The sequence below is a fragment of the Gymnoscopelus microlampas genome (genome assembly GCF_963454915.1).
Source record: "Gymnoscopelus microlampas genome assembly, chromosome: 8".
Lineage (NCBI taxonomy): Eukaryota > Metazoa > Chordata > Actinopteri > Myctophiformes > Myctophidae > Gymnoscopelus > Gymnoscopelus microlampas.
Window position 1 is genome coordinate 40,568,504 of NC_139945.1, and position 21,575 is coordinate 40,590,078.

General features: G+C 40.4%; 2 protein-coding genes across 2 annotated transcripts; both read left to right on the top strand.

Annotated features, from left to right (window-relative positions):
• The first annotated feature begins 433 nt into the window (after positions 1–433).
• On the top strand, positions 434–7,194 carry tbcb (tubulin folding cofactor B). The gene is made up of 7 exons (XM_084065485.1): positions 434–606; positions 812–969; positions 1,159–1,302; positions 1,769–1,865; positions 2,615–2,806; positions 4,992–5,064; positions 5,159–7,194. The coding sequence occupies exons 2-7, from the start codon at positions 853–855 to the stop codon at positions 5,271–5,273; spliced, it is 738 nt and encodes a 245-aa protein (XP_083921611.1). The 5' UTR covers positions 434–606; positions 812–852; the 3' UTR covers positions 5,274–7,194.
• Positions 7,195–8,154: 960 nt separating this feature from the next.
• On the top strand, positions 8,155–20,809 carry clptm1 (CLPTM1 regulator of GABA type A receptor forward trafficking). Its single transcript, XM_084063925.1, has 14 exons — positions 8,155–8,243; positions 11,427–11,560; positions 13,534–13,657; positions 13,941–14,099; positions 14,704–14,821; positions 14,907–14,992; positions 15,242–15,362; positions 15,532–15,776; positions 15,888–15,981; positions 16,086–16,276; positions 16,948–17,043; positions 17,405–17,540; positions 18,752–18,919; positions 19,279–20,809. Exons 1-14 carry the CDS (start codon positions 8,190–8,192, stop codon positions 19,500–19,502), a joined length of 1,950 nt encoding a protein of 649 aa, XP_083920051.1. The 5' UTR covers positions 8,155–8,189; the 3' UTR covers positions 19,503–20,809.
• Positions 20,810–21,575: the final 766 nt, after the last annotated feature.

Here is a 21,575-nt window from a genome sequence, read left to right on the forward strand (position 1 = left end):
TACCACTACAATTATTTGAAAACCTTAGTTTAGTTACCTTGTACATTTTGATTATTATATTACATGATTACAAAACATACATTAACCACTTCAGCTCTTGTTAAACTTTGCCTATTTGAAAATAGCCTTTTGGTACTTTAAAGTACATTTTTATGCCAATACTTTTGTTCTTTTTGTCAAAGTACACTTTGAATTCCGGACTTTTACTTGTAACAGAGTATTTCTATATTGCAGTATTGATTACTCCGCCGTGTGGAAAAGCCTGGTGACGCGAGGAGTTTGACTTAGCAGTCTAGCATCAGATGATTGGTAGCAGTCAGAGTTGGGCAGCAGCCAGTAGGCAGAACAAAACCACTGTCCCTGAAGCCCATTGGTCAATCTCCCTTGGTGGGCGGGTAGAATGTTCCAGAATTGGGCGTAGTTGCAAGAGCTTGATGTTGACGTTCTTTTCCACTGGACCCAACATCCCCTCACTAGTCACCACTGACCCAGTTGTTCTTTTACCGAGACCAACATCCATGGTCTGATCACTGATATTTTCCACATCTGTCCATTACTGCTTTTTGACAAAGTTCTTTCATCGTCGAAGGAAGACATACACAGTTTGTAAGTAACTATAGCTTGCTAGCTAGCTAGCTGAGTGCTCGGTCTGAATGCAACGTGACTGGCTTTGCTAGTTTAATAGCATCATATAAGCGAAGCTATAACAAATTACATAAACTAAATGTCTCAATTGTCTTTGTTAACTGTGCCATTGTTGTTAGAGTTACGCATACTACTGATCAACTTGTTGGCTATATTCTCTCTGCAGTCTTTTGCAGACTTATTGGATTTCTGCATACGCATTTAATAATGGACGGTGTGACAATAATTTCCAACCCCACGGTGGCTGTGCGCCTGACATCTACCCTCTCCACGTTCGAGCAGAATCGCAAATTTAACAGAGGTATCAGCATAGCAGAATTAAAGGTGAGTTAAAGGATTTTCTAGAGATTGTACGTTGTGAAAATGTTATTAACATGTGTGGATGTAAGGTGTGGTCTTCTTCACATGTATACAAGCTGTTGAGGCTATATAAAGTGAACGATGTAGTCTTCTTACAGTGCTTTTGTCACCTTGTCAAACCATTTAACATTTATTATTTTCTGCCTGGGTTAGGGTAAGTTGGAAATGATTGTGGGTACACCTGCCTCCTGTATGGACCTTGAGCTGTTCAGCATCAGCGACACGTTCCTGCAGAAACTTGATGACAATGAAGCCTTGCTAGGTTCCTACCATGTCGACGATGACTGCAGAATACATGTATGTACTGTAGCTATTAACTGATCCTCACAAACACAGCATGCCACGTAGTGACTACTTGACAACATTGTAATTATTGCATGATGGCAATTATTGCTTTTCAAATTGACAGGGTTGGCACAATAACACCAGTCTAAATAAGTATACTTGGGTATGTCCATCGGGGTACGACTTACTTAAATAGTGCCACCAGTTAGCCCCTCCTGTAGCTCCGGGATGAGGTACCGCTGTGTTATGTTCCATTTTAAATTCAGCGCATGCGGGCAAAAAACCCGGTTTAAAGGGATAGGGGGGGGGGGGGGGGGGGTTTCATTACATGATCTTTTACTATTTCTGTTGCCATTACCCGAGAGAGACATGATGGACAATTACACATTTGATTGGGATGTCTGCTGATATATGCTTTGCCCTATTATCAATTAAGAATTGTTTTCATGATGGTAAATCTATTCTATTATTTACACAGGTTACTGACCGCAGTGGAGCTCAGACAGGGGAGTTCAGTGACGTGTCCCAAGTGGAGAAATTTGAAATATCAGACGATGCTTATGGGCAGAGACAAGGTACAGTCTGGTCTTGTACTTTACATAAACAATCAAACTACTAGTTCTCATGACTAAATATACTTCATTACATTTTAGAGGTCGTACACAAACTACAATACATTTTTAAATGCCCACCTCCACGCGTCCAGTGACGCGCTGGTAAAGTGCCTGCCCACCACTGCGGAGGTTGAGGGTTCGAATCCACCGTCCAGCTTTGACAAGCGTCTACACAAACACAATTGGTTCGGGGGAGGGAAGCCGGGCAGGGAGGGTGATAATTGTCACTGCACGTAATCATATGGGATGGGGCGGCACCTGTCAGCAGGGAGTGTTGGGCGAGAAGAGTAGGATGTAGGCTCTACGTCCTCCCGGTGGGGGCCCCTCACTAGCAGGTGAGTCAGTAGGATATAACAGCAGTGACAACACAGAAATGTGTAGCATAATGACATAATACATTGGGGAGAAAAGGGGGTAAAAACAAAGCAACAAACATCTAAAATGCAGAAGTAGCATAACAACCAAATTTTGATCTGGGATTAGACGTCAGAGAAAACGGTAGCAAACCTACATCCACTGCTTTGAAAACCAATCCTGATAACCACCCTTTATGAAGTACTGCCCCAAAGTCTTTCCATTGGTTTTGTGTTCAGTTTCCAAATTGTTTCCTCCCAGTTGTATCAGTAAGCAGAGATCGGATTGTCTGGCTAAGCGAGAATAATTGATGGGTAGCCTAGATTTATTTGTGGTTCATTATCTCAACACCGCAGATTCTGCAAGGTCATTCTTAAAGAAACACAAGGTTGGACGCTTCAACGATGTAGAGACGGCAAAGAAGGAAGCAGCGCTTGCCGCTAGAGAAGCTGAGGAGAAGACCGCTGCAGATAACATCACTGTTGGCAACCGCTGCCAAGTGCAGGTCTCAGGGCAGCCCACCAAGATTGGCACAGTTATGTATGTTGGTAAGTGTGACTGATTAAAATATCCCGGTTTAAGAGCTATAGGTCAAAACGTGAGGTGGCCTGTTATAGCGCCACCATGAGGCTGATTATCTGCTTACAGACACATGGACAACTAGATGGAAAATAGAATAATTAGCGACTTTCATTAACTAGGTCAGGTGTCAAGGTACAGGATTGTCAAGTCTGTTCTTGGCATAAAAACTACTAAAACAAGACAACGTTTCTATCCAACATCGATCTTTGTCTGTGTAATTTCAGGAAATGCAAATTGCCAATGGGCTTAATTAATTAATCATTATTAATTTTCATTAGATCAATTTGATCATTAAGTTGACATTGTGGACTATGAACTACTAGACTAACCCTATTCATGAATAATCATGACTATTTGAGAAACTATTGTCAAAATGTGTATAGTCTGGTGCACACTGTATGGTGTGGTTGTGGGCCTACACCTGTTATTTAGTCAATCTGTCATTGTCATGACTCATGGGTGTCATGATGCATTTGAAAAGTGGAAATGGACAAGTGATGACCTGACGCAGACAGGACACAGTGGCTGCGGTTACATGGACAGGAATATTCTACTTATATTCGGAATGACTGCTCATTCAGAATAAAAATGCTCAAGTAAACACCTCAATTGGAATAGAATATTCCATTCCGGTCTGATCGGAATAAATATACCAGTAGGAATTTACCATATAAACACTTTATTACGAATGCTCCTTTCTGTTTGGAATACATGCATTCTTTTGCACATGTCCACGCTTAGTAGTGCTGTCAGAATTGGCCAAAAATGTTATAGTTATCAAATCACAAATTTGTATTTTTAATGTAAAATATTGTATGCAGTAAAACTTTAATTCAAAGACTGCATAAGTCTATTTATGTCTCTGTATGCATCGGCCACGGTTGGTGCTGAGAAGTGCTCACTCCTGCATGATAAATTTAATGATTCATATTCTACAGCGTCATTTAATAAGCTTATATACTGTAATGGTTAAGCCCAGACTTGTGCAGGAGACCGGACGCTCCGAGGATCTGAGCCTGTGATGGAGGAACAATCTTTACCTGTCCTCGACATGAAACGGGAACTTAAAGAATCTATTCAGTCAGATGAAATGTTTTTTGTTTAAATAAAATTACGGTAGTCTACATGGGAAATGTGACAAGTAGTAGGCTATCCTAAGTTTCTGGTACAGTACCAATACAAACTGGTCTGAACTTGTAGATCTGCTACTTTCGCATTAAAACGGCGATAAAGGAATGCAGGCTCGCACTAGCCTCGCGTGGCCAGACTATATCACTGCGTGGATATGAGCCTGGTGCTTCTATGAGGACGTTTTTTTTCCAAGGGGCGGGATCAAAAGAATGGCTCTGCACGCAATTGGTTAGACCTACGACCAACTACAAATTACAGTCTCCCACATTTGAATACTGGGGCCCTGATTGGTCACCCCAGACTTCGGGAGCAGGAAATGGATTCACAACGGAGCGGTGCCCAAGCCCCCAGAACCCAGTGGTTTCTTTGAAGCGGAATGGACATACTGGCCATTTGAGGTACTGCAGCTTAAAACGGCCTGGGGCTTCTGTCACGAACGAGCGAAAACGGTTTCGACCAATGGGCGCGACTCACGAACATGCGCACGAGCTTGCTCCCCTTCTGTGACGCAAAACGCGTCACAGAAGCCCCAAATAGCCCTCGTCCACCACATTTCACAACCCGGAAGAAGGGGTGATTTCGGCCCATGCACTGTGTGAGCAACTCAATGCAAGTGGATGCGAGGGGATATCCGGTGCCTTCTCTATTATTTTTTTGCGCATGTCAAAGTTAAATTCCGAATGAATGTTTGGGTCATGTAAACAAGGAATACTTTTATTCAGGTTCCATGTAAACAGTTGGGTATGAATCTCTGTTCGGAATGAGTTCATTCTGAATGAATTAATATTGTCCGTGTAACCGCAGCCAGTGTGTCTCGTTTTACTATCCTGGCCACGTGCATCCTACATGTTTGTAGACCGAAGCTTTCCATCCAAAATAATTTGTCAAATATCTTCTTCGCCTTTGGCCGGGTGCCTTGGCTTTGAGAATTGCATAAATGCAACAACAAGGATGTACTTTATGTGTCAGAATCAGAATCCATTTATTCATAAAACATCACTATTCATATCTTGGTTGCAGGTACAACAGATTTCAAGCCAGGCTATTGGGTGGGTGTGAAGTACGATGAGCCCCTTGGAAAACATGATGGAAGGTAGGAGAGCTATCATTTCTTGCTGTTACCCAGATGAGTGCTCCAGCTCCTGAGTTTGACCAACTGTTTTTTCTTATTCTTATTATCTCTACAGTGTCAGTGGGAAGCAGTACTTTGAATGTCAGAACAAATATGGTGCATTTGTGAAGCCCATGACTGTGACTGTGGGAGACTTCCCTGAGGAGGATTTTGGTCTGGACGAGATGTAAAACCTGGATATTGCTCGCTCAAAGGAAAGGAGGGTTTTACCTACCTTGAAATCACAACAGTGCTTTGTTGTCCCTTTATCAACCTGAGATGAAGGGAAGGCATTGTTATTGCAACTAATGTCATTGTTTTGTGCTAGATGGGAAGCTATGCTCTTGATTCCAAACACCTGTCAGGAGGTATTTCAGCACCTTCTGTTCCCTCAGTAACACAAGTTCACGACAACTAGATGGCCACTGCATCTCTTGTGTTGTTGGATATGAGATGAGCATACTATTCATTATATATATTCATAACAAACGGCTCAATCCAACAAGGATTGGTCATTTAGAACTGTCAGTCTTAGAAGCCCATTTTGCATGAAATTCTGTCCTAATGAATATTGATAACGTTGTGCTCCCAACTTAAGTAAAAAAAAAACTGAAGATGGGAGTATGTTCTTGATTTTACATAACATTCTGTTTGACAGTTTGGATACCAGCTCAGCCTCTCCAATTTGTTGAGCTGTTGTCTTGTCAATCTGTACAAGGTGGTTGTATATAGTATGTTTAGATACACGTATGTTTTTGTACAACGAAATACTGTACATTGTAGCGTATGAGCCTGAGGAGAGCAGTAAGAAAATGATTTATGAATATGCTTTCGTCGTATAATTCAAGTGTTTAGGCTGGAAGCATATCACAAAATCATCTTCCTGATAGCATGTTAAACCTGGAAGAGGTGGCAGTATTGTTGGCATCATCCTCAAATTGATCTATTCTAGATCTACAAATTGAACACATTGTCATCCAAATGTCTTAAAGGGGAACTTTGATGATATTTATCATAATTCATATAATTATATTGTGAGTAGGATGTGAAAATCGGACCGACTTCATTCTTGCACTGGAAAGTCCTCACAGGCCTAAGTAATACTTGTTTAAATGCATTGGTATAGGCTGGAGGAGATTTCCGAGCACGAACACTGATAACACATTACGAAAGTCTTGTGCCTGGTTTTCACATGTCCTCACAATAGAAACTACATATCTTAAATTTTGCTTGACACAATTTCTCAGGCAGCACTTTTATTATTTTATTATAATTATTGTTTTCTAACTTTTGACTTTTTTTCTATTCTTTTCTGGGACAGAAATCCCGAGCTTAGTGTGCTCTACTGTCAGAAGGGCAGACGGGTGTTGACTGACTCTCAGAAAAAAAGTCTATAGAAACAGTCCAAACTCACAAGGGATTTTTTTTATTGACCGCCACAGCGGTCTCTGACAAACGGAAGTTTGAAGGCCTGAGTAGCCGAAACGTGTCCGTTTGTCAGAGACTGCTGCTGTGGTAAATAAAAAAATTAAAAGAAAAAAAGACCTTGTGATTGCACACTGTTTCTATACACCACTACACTAAGGCCATGTCATATTGTCTGTTGCTTTCAAGTGGTTAGTTGATGTTTGGTTACGGGGAATTGATTGAAACAATGATTTTTTTCAAGAACTTTAAAGCATTACATTTAACATGTTAAGTGAACACATCATTAAACTGCATGGACTCATGTCATGCACTGATGGCTGATCTTTCTCATTACAATGTACAGTAGCATATACACTACTGTTAGAAATAGAAGATAACTTCCCCCTGGTACCTGACTGACTATCTGAGCAATCTGAATAACATACAGGCTACTAAGTAACGTTTTGGTACTCGTATACCATTTGGCAAATGGTATACGAGTAAATGATTTGCGCTCCTTTTACAACAATGTTTTCATACTCATTTACAGCACTATGTGGCAATGCATTTTTCAAATGGATGTCTTACTTGTACTTCTTTGTTGTACTAATCACCACTTATAAATGTTCAATGAAGCGATGAAACCAAGCAATATGTTACATTGTCATTCTGCTCATACAAATTAAAAATATTCTTTTAAATGTCTTTATTCTTGCTTTGCTTCTCCCCCCAAAAGCGCATAAAAAGTCAAAGGTGCATGATGATTTAATTTTGATTACATGAAAAGCATAAGCATAATGAGTTCCCAATCTCAGTACAGTAGGAGGCAGTTTATCTGAAGAGGCAACATACCATGAATCACAGACGCATTGTAAGTAACGATTACAATGCGATACTGACACATTTTGATGTCAGTATCCTGACAGCATGTCAGTCCCTGAACGACTCTGAAGATCTGAGTTATAATAAAAAGTACAAGCACAAAGTGGTTCCACCCAGCTTCAAGCCTCTTTCTTTATAATAAAATACATGAGTAAGAGATGTACCCCCAGTCCCCCACAGAAATCACAGTAACAAGGTTGGAAGCAGGTTGGAAGCAATTTGTGTGTTGGGTTCTTTGTTCCCATAGATACAGTGTTGCCAGAGTTTGTGAGAAATAAGCAACCAGGTCTATGAAAACAAGCCCAAAGAAGCGACAATAGGCGGCCACATAACTGTACATACATTGGCTATTTGAAAATTGCCGATCTATAAGCTCACAACACGTCACGATGTGACGCGTTGTGAGCTTGAATTTTGTCAAAAATAAAATGTGGAATAACGACACAAATCTGGCACAAAACATTTTCAGATAGGGGTTAGGGGACAAATACATATTACATTTGGGGGTCCACCCATCATGACTTATGACTCATGAAAATATTTGAGAACCACTGGTTTAAATATGAATTAGCCCTAATAAGCAACTACACTTGAAGAAAGAAGCCCAAAAAAACGCAACCCGTAACTAACAATATTTACAAGCAACTTAACAGAAAAACAAGCCCAAGGTCGCTTATAATAAGCGGACATGGCAACAATTCTTTGTTCCCATAGATACCTTCCGTGCGCCCTGCGACGTAATGGTGACGCTGTGGTTGAGTTCACGCGAGGAATAATGAGATCTCCCAGCTCGTGTGCGCGACGGAAAGACGAGGAAGATGGCGACGCTGGAGGAGAGCGAAGCTACTGAAGCCCCCGTGAGCAACGGCGAGGTAAAATGAATGACGTTGTGTAAATGTGCATTCGTCGTAAAAGAACGACACGGGATGTATTGCTAGTTCCCGGGCCAAGTGGGGAGGCGCTGTCGTTTAAACGTTATTGACGCTCATTTAGACCCTTGTGAGTCGGTGACGTTGTCAATGCCGGTTGGTTTTTTAAAACGACCCCCTCCTGCTGTTCTGTTCACGATGAGTCTGGGAACGTTAGCCGAGCTAGCTGCTGTCTGCCTGGACTCATATTTTTAACATCACTAGCTGCTGTCTGAACTCACATTGTTAACATCACTGTGATCACGTCTTATTTCACAACAGCACAGGGCCAGAGACGTGACGAGCTAACAATTTACCCATATACGTTGTTGTCGAACACGGCTAACTGCTGCATTGCAACTGTCAGTTGTGAAAGACTGGCTTTGCTATCAGCCTATCACACAGACATACGGCCTAAACAGCGCAGGTTGATCATCGTGTCATCTCTCTGTTTTAAAGTCACGTCTGACGTGTTAACTTGTCATTACCGCTTATACAATGTAATGCGCAAAATTCTGTTATTTCTCTTGCGTAATTATACCCCGTGATGTCGGTTGATTTACTTAGCAGTTCCTGATGAATGTGTAGCTTCTCTTTTCAGGCTGGGTATGGTCATTTCACGTGATTTGCATTAGTTTTGATTTGGGGTCATTTTGTTTGTTGTGCCCCAAGTGCACTAATGATACTTCCAAACATGAATCTAATTGGTATTTTATTTATATATGCATTAAAAAAATATTAATAATAATACTACTACAATAAGATAAAATAAATCTATCCATCTATCTATCAGGGGTTGGCAAGTAAGTTAGGCCTCAGGACAATTTTATTCTAAGCCATAAATCATATAATTATATTATGAGGAGGGCCAGAATGCATTCAATGGATAATTTAGGACTTGGAACAATGATAACTATAGATGGAACTATAGATAGAATAGAACTGCGTGTGGAATCAAATGTTACAGGTGCATACAGAAATGCTTGTGTAATCATTTTGTACAGGCCCCATCCTTGAATGTGGAATTTAAAGGATATTTTGTAAATCAAAAAGTTTCAAAAGCACATTTGATCTGGACACAACAGTTATACTCCTTTTCAAACAAGAGCTCTTTAATGGTTCAAGGTCTCTTCTTAGAACAGAGAAAAACAATAAATTGTTAAAGACCTTTTTTAGTTTATTTTTTAGCTTGAGATCAGTTTTTCATCCAAAAGTCTAAAGAGGAAATTTGACAGTGAAAGTAGAACATTCAAAGAATGGAAATAGAACGTTCATCCTACCTGGTTTCATCAATGCAATTGAACATTGCTGTCCATATTCTATCTATGTTATTTACACAATAATTTGCCATGCCAGATGTTTTTGCTGGCAGCTCTCTGGCCCACAGGCTGCCTATTGAGGGTCTGCCTGACATACCACTGACATACAATATACTGTATATTTAGGTTGGGGGATATTTTGTATTTTCATTGATAATGGTGGCAGTTTTCTTGCTTCCCACTGCTGTTTAATCTGGTTACAGGCTAACTAACTAGATTTGGCGGGTCATTGCATTACGTTTTACTCTTGATTTTTTTGTTTCCTAGTTATGGGTGGTAAAGAAAACATTGGGCCCACCCCAGCCCCAGCTCCTCACATAACTGAGAAATGGCTGCCCTTTCTGAACATTATTTGTGGATTTGACAGAATCTTCAATGCACAGTTGGACTAGCTTATATTTTCTTTGATCGATAATTGACATGTATATTCTTCTTTACAACTGTGTAAAAATAATAACGACAAACAATGATAATAATAAATTCTCAAAAGGACCATTCTGTGTTGGAGACTGTTACTCTGACTCAACAATGCAGCAAGGCCAATATCAACTCCCCCTTGTGAAAGTTTGACAGATGGCTGTGTTCCCAGTCTGCCCACTGCCCAACCACCCCCCAGACACTCATACGCATCCCTAGGATGCATTGCACGGAGTCTCTTGACTGTGCAACCTGAATCTGTTGATGGTTAATTGTTAATCTAGTAAGTGTGTGGCCTACCACTCAAGCACATAACTTGTCTCTTGTTAACCTGATTGGGGTCTGTTTCTGTCATTGTTATTAAGTCAATTCCCCAGTACCTTCTGTATGTAGATTAAAACTAAAAACTTTTTTTTTTAAATGTGTACTGTATGTCACTCACCACAACAGGGCATGGCACCATTTTGTAGTCTTGAGTTTTTATAGTGTTGGTGCTAGACAGAGCAATGTCTTATCTCGGACCTTCAAAATTCCCCATTCAGGATATAAATGTCTTGTCCTCTAGGCTTATCTATCACCTAATAATAACTTGCTGGCCATTTATTATACCTCACTGCTTCTTGACTCTAGAGGTGAAGCATTGGTTGCCCTTGTGTTGGTGACACAGGGGGAGATGGGATGTTTAGATAAGGGAGACTCATGACTTGGCATGTGCTTGTCTATTGTGTGACTTGTGTCACTTTCAATAGAATGTGGCCTAGCTCGGGGGGTTTTCATGTAGGCTTGCTATGTGCTTAGGCTGCAAAATGTGACTTACTTGATTAAGGAAAGAATTGATGTCTAGTTCAAAAGGTAAAGATCTGAAAGTCAAGTAAATGTTTTATTTGTATTCAATTACCGGCATGGCAGACACTGAAATGCATGGTAGCTTCGGTGTCTCTCTTGTGAGAGTTGTTTTTGAATTTCTGAAAACGAGTTGATTATGCCAAACACTGAAGGCAAGGCATCAAACACAAGTTATAACACATCTATAAGTTGATTGCTCAAAAAAAGTGCCACGACCCAACTATTGGTCTTTTTCAACTTGTGCAGTCGATTATTGTGAACTATAATGTACAAGTATAATGAACACATTGTCAGGACCCTTGATAGCCCCTTATCAAAGGTGATGTGTCATCCCATATAAGTGTGTCATTCATTGAAGTTTCAGCATTTCCCTTTAGTAGTTCAGGCTGTTGTCAGGATCTAGACTTCTCACGTGACATGCTTATGCTCTCAATCAAAAATGTCATTGCTTTACATGCCATACTTAATTGGTCACAACAGTTGCTTGTTCTGCAAAAATCATTTGCATTGTGCCTGGTCAAGTATAAATAGGGGTGTGTTTGTGTGTGTGTGTGTGTGTGTGTAGGTAAGCATAAATGGAACTGCTGCAGCGGCCGATGGCCAAGCTGTGCAGACGGCTGAAAACACACAGGATCCTCAACAGCAACAGCCGCAGCAACCACCTAATGCATGGCAGGTCATCAAAGGTGTCGTCTTCAGGTGGGTTTGTCTTTAGATTGACTATTTTCACTTTATTTGATAAAATACATAGACTGGCTGATGACGTAGCAGACCGTTCTTGATGGTGCCAGACAAAAAGAAAATCAACAATGAAGCACATAAACAAGCGTTAGATAGGCTTTGATTCAAGCTAAAGAGAAAAAGGGATACAAGAGGTCCTTTGTGCCTAGTGCAGTTGACTTGCTAAACAGAACTACATGAGCACTAGAACTGCATCAAACTCTATATGTGATTGTGGTACTTTACTGTAAATCTGGGATGCTACTGTGTTGTCTAAAGATGATTTTCTGTCTGTGGTTTGGCAATAAAGTTGATGATGATAATAATATTATAATATAATATATTAACATACAGGTGTGCATCACTCTTCTCTGCTTGCATCAAAACCTGCAGATCTTGTGTTCTTGTATTTGTTTATGTGCTTTGTATTTTCAATTTGTTGTTTTGGGGTGATATTTTCATATTTCTTTCAGTTTTGCACAATGTTCAAGTTAACAACGTGTCACATCAAAGATTTGTTTTTGTTGTACTATGGAGTATAAATTAGGCTTTGGCTACTTGTATTACTGGCAGTCTATTTCTGTCTTGTTTTAGCATCGCGTATAGCCTTTTGCACAACTTTGTGTTGTCTAATGAATCTGTAATTAGCTTGTGTTAAAGTTGAATGAAGATGTAATTTATTGATAGATTAACAGTATACACCTGATGGTTTTAGTTGTACAGCTGAATGCTACTCTCCAAAAGTAGGAGCAGTTATTCTGTGACAGTGTTACAGTAAAAAGTTTGTGTGATGAAAAAGTGGCTGTGATAACATTTGACTTGAAGTGTCTTTCTTCCATCTCAACAGTTGTGTCTGTTGAAGTGTAATATGAAACTAATGAGGAACTTAATTGTGAACAATTACTAGGCTATTGGTGTTAAATTATGTAACATGTAACTTTTAGCACATGTTCTTCTATCTCTCCTCCTCCTGAGGTAATCATTCTCATATAAGGAGTGTTGCTTGGACTAAGACTATGGCTACATTGGGGATAGCACATTAGTTGGTACCAAGAGAGACATAAGGCTTGATCCCATGTAAGCTAGGATGAATGAGAGAATTTCATAAGATTGCAGCACACTCTAGAGTCATGCTGAATGAATATGCTGTATACAGTAGATGACAAAAACAAGCTGTCTTCACTGTTACAGCCACCACTTAATCGTGTTGCTCTTTAGAATGCATGAAGTATCAATCAACCTTTGGGATAATAAATAAATAGTGAATTAATCCACAAGAGCAGCATTTCATTTTGGTGTTCTCTCTTCAATTGCTGTAAAAAATAAAAATATATAGTTTGCAAATTCATTTTAATATTCTTTGTGATATTATGAAGAAAATTGCACTGTAATTGTCATTATTGTGGAGCCTCGTAACTAAATTAAATGTACACCCATCAAAAATGTGGATATTGAAACAGTGGGCAAGCTATTGGAGAAAAAATAATGGTAGATATACAGTACTGTATGAAGAGGTTGGAGAAGTTCAGTACTTGCAAATTAACTGATCTGTCTAATAAAGTTAAGTGACTGTTGGGAAATGGGACTTTGTCACTCATCTAATTATGGCCTCATGGTGCATCATTGATTTCTAATAAAGAGCTTTCTGTTTTACTAATTGAATTTAGACAAACTGGATACAGGTTGATTAGATTATGCTCGTTCTGTCATTCATTCTGTCAGTCATTCTCATCGTTGAGATCTCAATGATAATCACAAACCAATACACTGTTTGTTGGTTGTTTTACCAATGTTCTTCATTTACATATGAATATCAAATCATCAAATATGTCATCCTTTTGATTTTGATGCGATATCCCCATGTCCAGTTCCCCTTTTTTCTCAGGTTGTCCCACATTATTTGCTCATTCTTCCAGTATTATACTCACGTATTTTGATTGTTATTTCTCCAGAATCTTCATCATCTGGGCGATCAGTAGCTGGTTCCGTAGAGGGCCATCCACTCCTGACCCCACCACCCCGGCAGGGGTCCCAAGATTACCTAGCCGGAACCTCTTCCCCAAAGACACCCTCATGGTACTGCAGCTTGTTGTCTCAATATAAGCCACTTTACCCCTTTTATTCCATGAAAACTGATCAAATATATCTGGCTTTCAATTAATGCACCACATAAGATAAGCCTCAAGATGACAACCTTAACTATTTGGATAATAGCACAATGTCTCTAGAAATGTCTTTCACCTTTCTGTCCTCTGGCTCTTATTCCATTTGTCTCTGTCCTTCTCTCATTTTCCTCTCTGCTTGCTCTCTCCTGTGCCTAAATATCATAAACGGGTTTATTTTCTCATTGCTCCTCCAGGACCTGTATATCTATATCTCCCAGGATGAGGTCTTTTCTGACTTCAACAACACTGAGGCCCTGTTCTGGTTCCACAGAGACCTGGTCTATGGAGACTGGTCCACAGGGGAGGATGGGGATGGCTGCTATGAGCAGTACAAGGAGATGGACATCCCAGAGGTGGGACGGAGTTACCACTTTGTTTAGAGAAGCCTGGGGAGTGAAAAGAGAGGGTAGTCTATAGACATGAGTGAATGGAGGTCTGTGACCTCTGTTTTGACCTGTCTAGCCAGAGATCCAATCATTGAGTGTAATTTGTGTCTCAGATTTGGGGCCAGTAAGGAGAATCTTTTCCTTCATTAAGTTTAAAAAAGTTATCGCACATCCAAAGATGAATGTCATTGAGACAAGAAGTGAGAGCACTCAGGTCTTTGGGGTTGTCTGGGGAGACGGATATGTGCAACTATGTATCATCTGTGTAGCAGTGATAGTTAACATTATGGCGTCTGACCAAGTGGCAAAGTATATAATGAGAAGAGGATGGGTCCTAAAATGCTTCCTTGGGGAATCCAATACTCTGTCTCAACTGGATCTGATACAAGATCACCTAGGGAGACAGAAAACTGTCTTTCACCTAGGTATGATCGGAACCAGTTTAGGTCGAATGCAGCACTCTGATCTAAAAGATGAGGACAGACACTTTATTATTATAACATATTATACTCCAGTGAAATGGAATGCTATGTAAAATGTTATTGCTTAAGTGCTTGCTTGTACTTTTCAGACTGTGCAGCACAATGGTTCCCTTTACATACATGTCTACTTCACTAAAAGTGGATTCCACCCAGACCCGAAACGCAAGGGGCTGTATCGTAGACTGGCAACAGTCCATGCAACAAGAAGTAAGTGATTTACACAGGGCAGACCTACAACCACGTATAACATGGAATTATTTTAATATTGACCTATGCTCCTTAACCTTTTCAGTGCTGAATAAATACAAGCGCAGAAAGTTTATGAAGACCAAGAATCTACTCACAGGAGAGACAGAAGCAGATCCCGAAGTGATCAAGGTTTGCCGTTTTATACAGGGGGTTTTAAAATTTATACAGGGGGTTTTAATAAAGGCACACAAAAGGTGTAGCTGCTGTGACTTTAAAACATCTGTAATCCACTTTGGCACTATTGACATGGCTATGAAGTGCGTTTCTGGCAGCTGCTATGTCAGTAATGGCTTCCTTACATAGAAGCTCATCTCAAACTTAACCTCTCTCAAGGGATATTGAATGATGATTTATCTACTCAAATGTCTCCTTACACAGCGGGCAGAGAGCCATGGTCCTGTAGAGATCATCTCTCACTGGCACCCCAACCTCACCATCAACATGGTGGATGACCATACAGCCTGGGTGAAGGGCTCGGTCCCCCCGCCACTTGACCAACGTATGTTCCCCTACTTAGCTTTTTGTCATGAGATGTCCATTAACATACTGATGATTGCAAAAATAGTTCTATACATACATTTTGCCCATTGACATATTCTAACTCTTTGCACAATTTGCTGTTCTGTTCTTGTGTGTAATTTCTATATTTCTACACTGTTCACTTCTAGATGTTAAGTTTGAGGCTGTGAGTGGGGACTACTACCCCATTGTGTACTTCAATGATTACTGGAACCTCCAGAAGGACTACTATCCTATCAATGACACACTGAACACGGTGCCACTGCGCCTCTCCTACTGCCCGCTGTCCCTGTGGCGCTGGCAGCTGTATGCTGCCCAGAATGCCCGCTCACCATGGAATTTCTTACCTGAAGACACCTATGAGCAGTCAGATGAGGACCAGGACTCTGTCAAGGTGAGTAGCAGAGGAAGCAAAGGGTGTCAATCTGTAAAGATCATGTTTAAAACCTCAGCCACATGATTATTGCCTTCGAGACCATTGCTGAAGAAATCTCTTTTTTTGAAGGTGGCCCTTTTGGAGACCAACCCCTACCTGTTGGGAGTGACAATTGTTGTCTCCATCGTACACAGTATCTTTGAGTTCCTGGCCTTCAAAAATGGTACTGTCATTCAAAAGAGTTAGTCTGTAATACAGACTTTTCCTCCTATAGCTTTAAAATGCACTCACTTCCTTTATTCTGCTTCACTCTGTTTCGCCCCTCAGATATCCAGTTCTGGAACAGCCGTCAATCTCTGGAAGGCCTGTCAGTGCGCTCCATCGTCTTCGGTGTTTTCCAGTCCCTGGTGGTGTTGCTCTACATACTCGACAACGAGACCAACTTTGTTGTCCAGGTCAGCGTCTTCATCGGCCTCCTCATCGACTTCTGGAAGATTACCAAGGTCATGGATGTCAAGGTATGTCACAGGCTTAAAGCGCAAGGACATTTTGATAGAGGTTTGGGTTGTGTAGTTAATCTTGTCATGATGTAAATAGTCCAATAGACCGATTGCTAAGCCCCACCCCCCCAATAGCGATTGTCCAATGCTAGCTATGGTGAAATGATGCTGCTGGGGTATCTGCAATAGTGTTTCCAGGTACCCAGAGCGGTTGGATGGGGCATTTTTCATCCATCTTTTTGTTCATCTGATCCATATTGGAGCCACGTCATCATTCCCTTGTGGATTCCGAGATCCACATGATTTAATTTTTATGAACTGCCGTTTTTGAGGAATGTAAAACTCAGACTGGATTGGCATCCACTTTAGTTGTTATATAGTGCAGTCACGCACTCTCGCTGAACTATAAATGCAAGACTTTTTCTGCTAGCAATTACATTTTTACAGTGTGTGTGTGTTTGTGTGTGTGTGTGTGTGTGTGTGTATGAAACTGTATGCAAGAAATGCATCCTCAGCTGGCAGTTTCAGTTCCAGTAGCTATATTTAATTGTTTTCTTTTATTTTATGTTTTTATATCGACTTGATGTCTTGCAGCTTTTCAAGATAATTCCATTCAGTTGCATTTGTACAATCCCATTTTACATTCAACACTTCTGTCTGTTAACCTGTCATTTTTGTCTCTTTCCCAGTTGGACAGAGAGAACAAAATCGCTGGGATTGTCCCACGACTGGTATTCAAAGACAAGTCCACATATGTTCAGTCCTCAACTAAAATCTACGATGACGTAAGTGCAACGCTTCCATACCTTTGAAACTATCATTGGACAGTTGCTTTCAAAGTTGTAAGATTTTCACCTTTTCAATGTACCTATACCAATTAACTGAACTTCTGTAATGCCACTCAAATAAATAAGTGCTCCACAAAGTGTTGCATCATAGCATACTGCTTAAGTAAAACAAATGGCTTGATTGTATGCAAACAAATTATTGGAAAGACTATGTAGTGAGCAAGCACTTGCAAATATTAAACCGAATTGATGCTTTCCTTTTGGCTTTAGATTTCATTTTTCAGTTCCAAAAAGTGAATCATGTTTATTAGATGATAATGGAAATGTCTGTCTCTCCTCTTCCTTTCTTCGTGTTCAGATGGCCTTCAAGTACCTGTCATGGTTGCTGTATCCTCTGTTTGGCTGCTATGCGATCTACAGTTTACTTTATGTAGAGCACAAAGGCTGGTACTCATGGGTACTCAGTATGCTCTACGGCTTCTTGTTAACGTTTGGTAAGTCATTCTGCACAGAACTATTTATCTGTTCCCCTGTTCGTCGCTTTATTTTATATTGTCATTTTCCATGCAGGTCCTTTCCTGCTTGTTTCCTAGTACAGTAGGAGCATAATCTATGCCGACATGTCACCTGCACTTTGTCAGAAGGCAGTATTGCCCTCCACTACATATACACGATTCTTTCTTTGTTTCTTTGTTGCAATGCACACATTACACCGGTAATGATAACCTAATGGCTCTGCAGGAGTCTGGCCGTCTACAGTCTGCATGTTGTCTGTCTGTCTCCGGAGCTAATCTCGCAAACCGCTTGTATAATTATCGCCACATTTCTTATAAATATTTAATTTTAATTTATTATTGAAGTCAATGGGGCTCTGATCGGGGTTAAACCACAAATACTGAGTCATACGTCATTGATATAAGATATGTCATAGATGACTGATGTCACAGGCTGGCCACATGAAGTCTGAGCTCCAAATTGGAGCCACGCCATTCCCATGTAGATTCCTAGGTCCACATGATTTGATTTTTGTTGTGCTAGATAATTTCCATCAAGGATGACATGAATGCAGCAATTTGACTTTCCCAAAATGAAGTAGCAGGTACTCATTATTAATATGTGTGATATGATCAACAATATTTGCACTTGCATCACGAGCAGGTAGCTACACACTGTATACAACCCAGGGTTCAACCAAAGTTAAACAATGCTTTTAAGCGTAAAGTATAAACTGGCAGACACGATGGGAGCCGCACTTGTACACTAAGTACACAAGCACACTCAAAATGTGTTCGTATGTGCACGCACGCACACACGCACGCACGCACACACGCTGTTTGTACTCTTGTCTGTTCTTGTAGTAAACACCCTTTTCCCCCCCAGAAAACCGAACATAACATTTAGTAGTAGAACATGGCCTGTACTTGCCTGATGGGCTTTTGGGACCTTAGCGTCATTCCCGGTATAGCTTAACATTCTTTTTACTGCTGTGCTTGACATTCACAGATACCTAGGCGCCCATGATAATTTACTCATTTACTGTTGGGAACAGCACAATTATAGCTTAAGCCCCTTGTTCAAGAGCACCTCGGCGGTTGTTTCTTATTTACTTTCCACTTGATGGACATCAAATGATTGTCTGTACTGCCTGATCTACAGCTCATATCACCTGATAGATGCCTTAATTTCTTCTTTACTCTTTCTTCAGGTTTCATTACAATGACGCCGCAGCTGTTCATCAACTACAAGATGAAGTCGGTGGCTCACCTCCCATGGAGGATGCTCACCTACAAGGCACTCAACACCTTCATCGATGACCTGTTTGCCTTTGTCATCAAGATGCCCATGATGTACAGGATAGGATGCCTCAGAGATGGTAAGACATTCAAGCTTTATTTATATATAAAAATAAAACAAAACGTTATGAAATGTGTGTTTGATAGATTATATCTCTGTAACAATTCTCCTTGGAAATTACTTTCATACTGTTGAAAAGCCTGTTTATTTCCCTTTTTAAATGGTGCCCCCCCTCCAAGGAACATCAATTTGTGGGATGAGGCCCCTTCCACTAATCTTATCCAAGGGACAGGCCTTCATTTTCAAGTCCCTCTGTTTTTATGGAGGGTTTTCCCCAGAGAGAGGAGATTGGAACAGCACAGGATCTCCCAACAGGACACTGTTTTTTGTTGGAATGTCCTTTTCATGTTTCTCTTTTCACATGTCTCTTTGCCTCAGATGTGGTGTTCTTCGTCTACCTGTACCAGCGCTGGATCTATCGTGTCGACCCCAACCGGATGAACGAGTTTGGCACTAGCGGAGTAGACCCGTCCAAGGACAACACAGAGCAGGGAGAGACTGCTGCCACCACTCCTGCAGCCATCACAGAGCAGGGAGAGACTGCTGCCACCACTCCTGCAGCCATCACAGACAAAGCAGAGGAGGAGAAGAAGAACGATTAACAAAGACCATGCCCCTATCTGCCTCCCCTGCCCTCACTCCTGGTGCAAAGAGGACTTGTGGAAGCCAAGCAGGCTTAAATGTCCGTTTTGCCAGGGAAGGGAGTCATTGTTTATCTGCCATGGGCACCGCTACAAAAAAGAAAATTGTTTCAACTCTCCCTCTAAATTCTTTGTGGGGATCCACAGCAAATCATGTTCAATGTAGACTTCATTAATTCTTATTTCGAATCCCCACCCCTACCCTCTCGTTTTGCAGTTCAAGTGAAGTAAAACAAAATGTGATGTACTGTATTCTGTATGATTTTGAGAGGTCTACAATGTCTCAAAGAGCAGGATGTGAGAGGGATGGGTTTCAGTGCTACTACATATCTCCATATTTTTACATGCAGGGATGAAGGCGGCCAAGTGCTTTTCTTCTGTCTGTAGATTCTCGTGAATTTTTCTTCTCATTCCATGTGACCACCGTTTTTCGGGCTACCCGGAAACAGGTGAGTAGTGCCAGAGGAAACTGGAAGGGTCTGGAGTCGAGATGGAGGCCTAGCAGAGAGGTGGTGAATGGGAACAAGTTGGATGACCCTGTTGAATCACTACCAACACAGTGACTCCTACCCTCAATTTTAAACAAATGGTTGATGTTCCAAACTTGAACGAAAAAAACAAAAAACAAACAAAAAAAAACAGCCTTGTTGGTATTAATATAAATATATTAATATTGTCAATGATGACTTGATTTTCTTTTTCACTCACTGAATCTTTATTTTGTATGTCCTAAAACTGTACAGAATCTCCGCTTGTCTTGTTAATAATACTGATGTCAAACTGTCTAGCAATAGCTGATTTGCAAGTCTTTATTTCTCTTGGACATTGAATTGTTGATCGACCGTTTAAACTTGGACATTCGGTTTTTGAATTGTTCACTTTCATGTGCTAAGCTGGATCACCTTGACAAAAACAGCAGAGTCTGAAGGTCAGGTGTGTATTATAGAGGAATTACAGTTTCTCTCGTTTTTATTTTCCGTGCTGTAAATTTCTGCAGTGATGAGGGTTCCATGTTGGTACATATTAATTTTTGAACACTCATGTTTATAGTAAAAGCATAAGTGTAATTTAAAATGTCTTCACAAGTTCTTTATTTGACTTAAAGTAGTGATGTTAGTCATATATCAAGGATGCTTTGCCCATGTATCCTGATTCTTAACTGGTCTGTTGCATACATTTGGATTTTGTTTTGATTGACATTTGAGTGACACTTCAATCAGACGGGTCCAAATGAGAGAACCAACTGGTAATACAAAATGGTTGTAGTGCACGTGTGTCATTATTGAAAAGAAATGGGTAACAGACAGTGTAGCTACATTTACATACTTAAAATTCACATTGCACAATTGTGCATGTGTGGATATTTAAAGTGTGTTCATAAATTACTTGAATTCACCTGCAGGGCCAGTCACACTTGCATCCTTCCAAATGTACCTACATTGCTCTCCACTGATGACCTAGATGGATTATGATTTGTCAATCAAGGTTCTCCTGCCCCTCCAGATGACCCATGGCCATGTATGCTCATGTGTGATTGTCCCTCTTTTTTTTTTAATCTGAAGGATGCCTTTCTAGATATTGTTGGCCTCGTAGCATAATTGCTTAAGTCATATTTGGAAGGTTTTCAGGAAAGAAGAAATGAAAATTGAATCAGTAAAAAAAAAAAACACTCATTAAGTCATGTTTTATCTGCCTAACACTGCTGATTCATCCTGCCTTATTGCCTATGTTCTCAGCCTATCAGAATGCTTGTTACATTCAAAAAGGGTTGCTCTGATTTATTTTTGATTCTGTAATTCACACTATGGTGACTATGCGTTGACTCGTGACTCTTAACCTTCCCCTAAACGGACACGTTTTCCGGGAAATTGTCTATATTTTATCTCAACTGTAGATGGCAGTATTGTATGAGGTAATATGTAGGTAACTAGTTGTAATGATTAGACAACATAAAAATACAACATTCTAGATCTCATATCTCAAAATACATTTGCGTAAGCACATTAAATCTGAGGATACAGAGTTATACAGATT

What these genes read in the sequence shown, in the direction of transcription:
- tbcb (XM_084065485.1), top strand. Translation starts at nt 853, where the DNA reads ATGGACGGTGTGACAATAATTTCCAACCCCACGGTGGCTGTGCGCCTG. An exon ending in ACGATGACTGCAGAATACAT is followed by an intron (nt 1,303 to 1,768) that starts GTATGTACTGTA and finishes TTATTTACACAG; the next exon opens with GTTACTGACCGCAGTGGAGC. An exon ending in CTTGGAAAACATGATGGAAG is followed by an intron (nt 5,065 to 5,158) that starts GTAGGAGAGCTA and finishes TTATCTCTACAG; the next exon opens with TGTCAGTGGGAAGCAGTACT.
- clptm1 (XM_084063925.1), top strand. Translation starts at nt 8,190, where the DNA reads ATGGCGACGCTGGAGGAGAGCGAAGCTACTGAAGCCCCCGTGAGCAAC. An exon ending in TCCCCAAAGACACCCTCATG is followed by an intron (nt 13,658 to 13,940) that starts GTACTGCAGCTT and finishes TTGCTCCTCCAG; the next exon opens with GACCTGTATATCTATATCTC. An exon ending in GATAGGATGCCTCAGAGATG is followed by an intron (nt 18,920 to 19,278) that starts GTAAGACATTCA and finishes TCTTTGCCTCAG; the next exon opens with ATGTGGTGTTCTTCGTCTAC.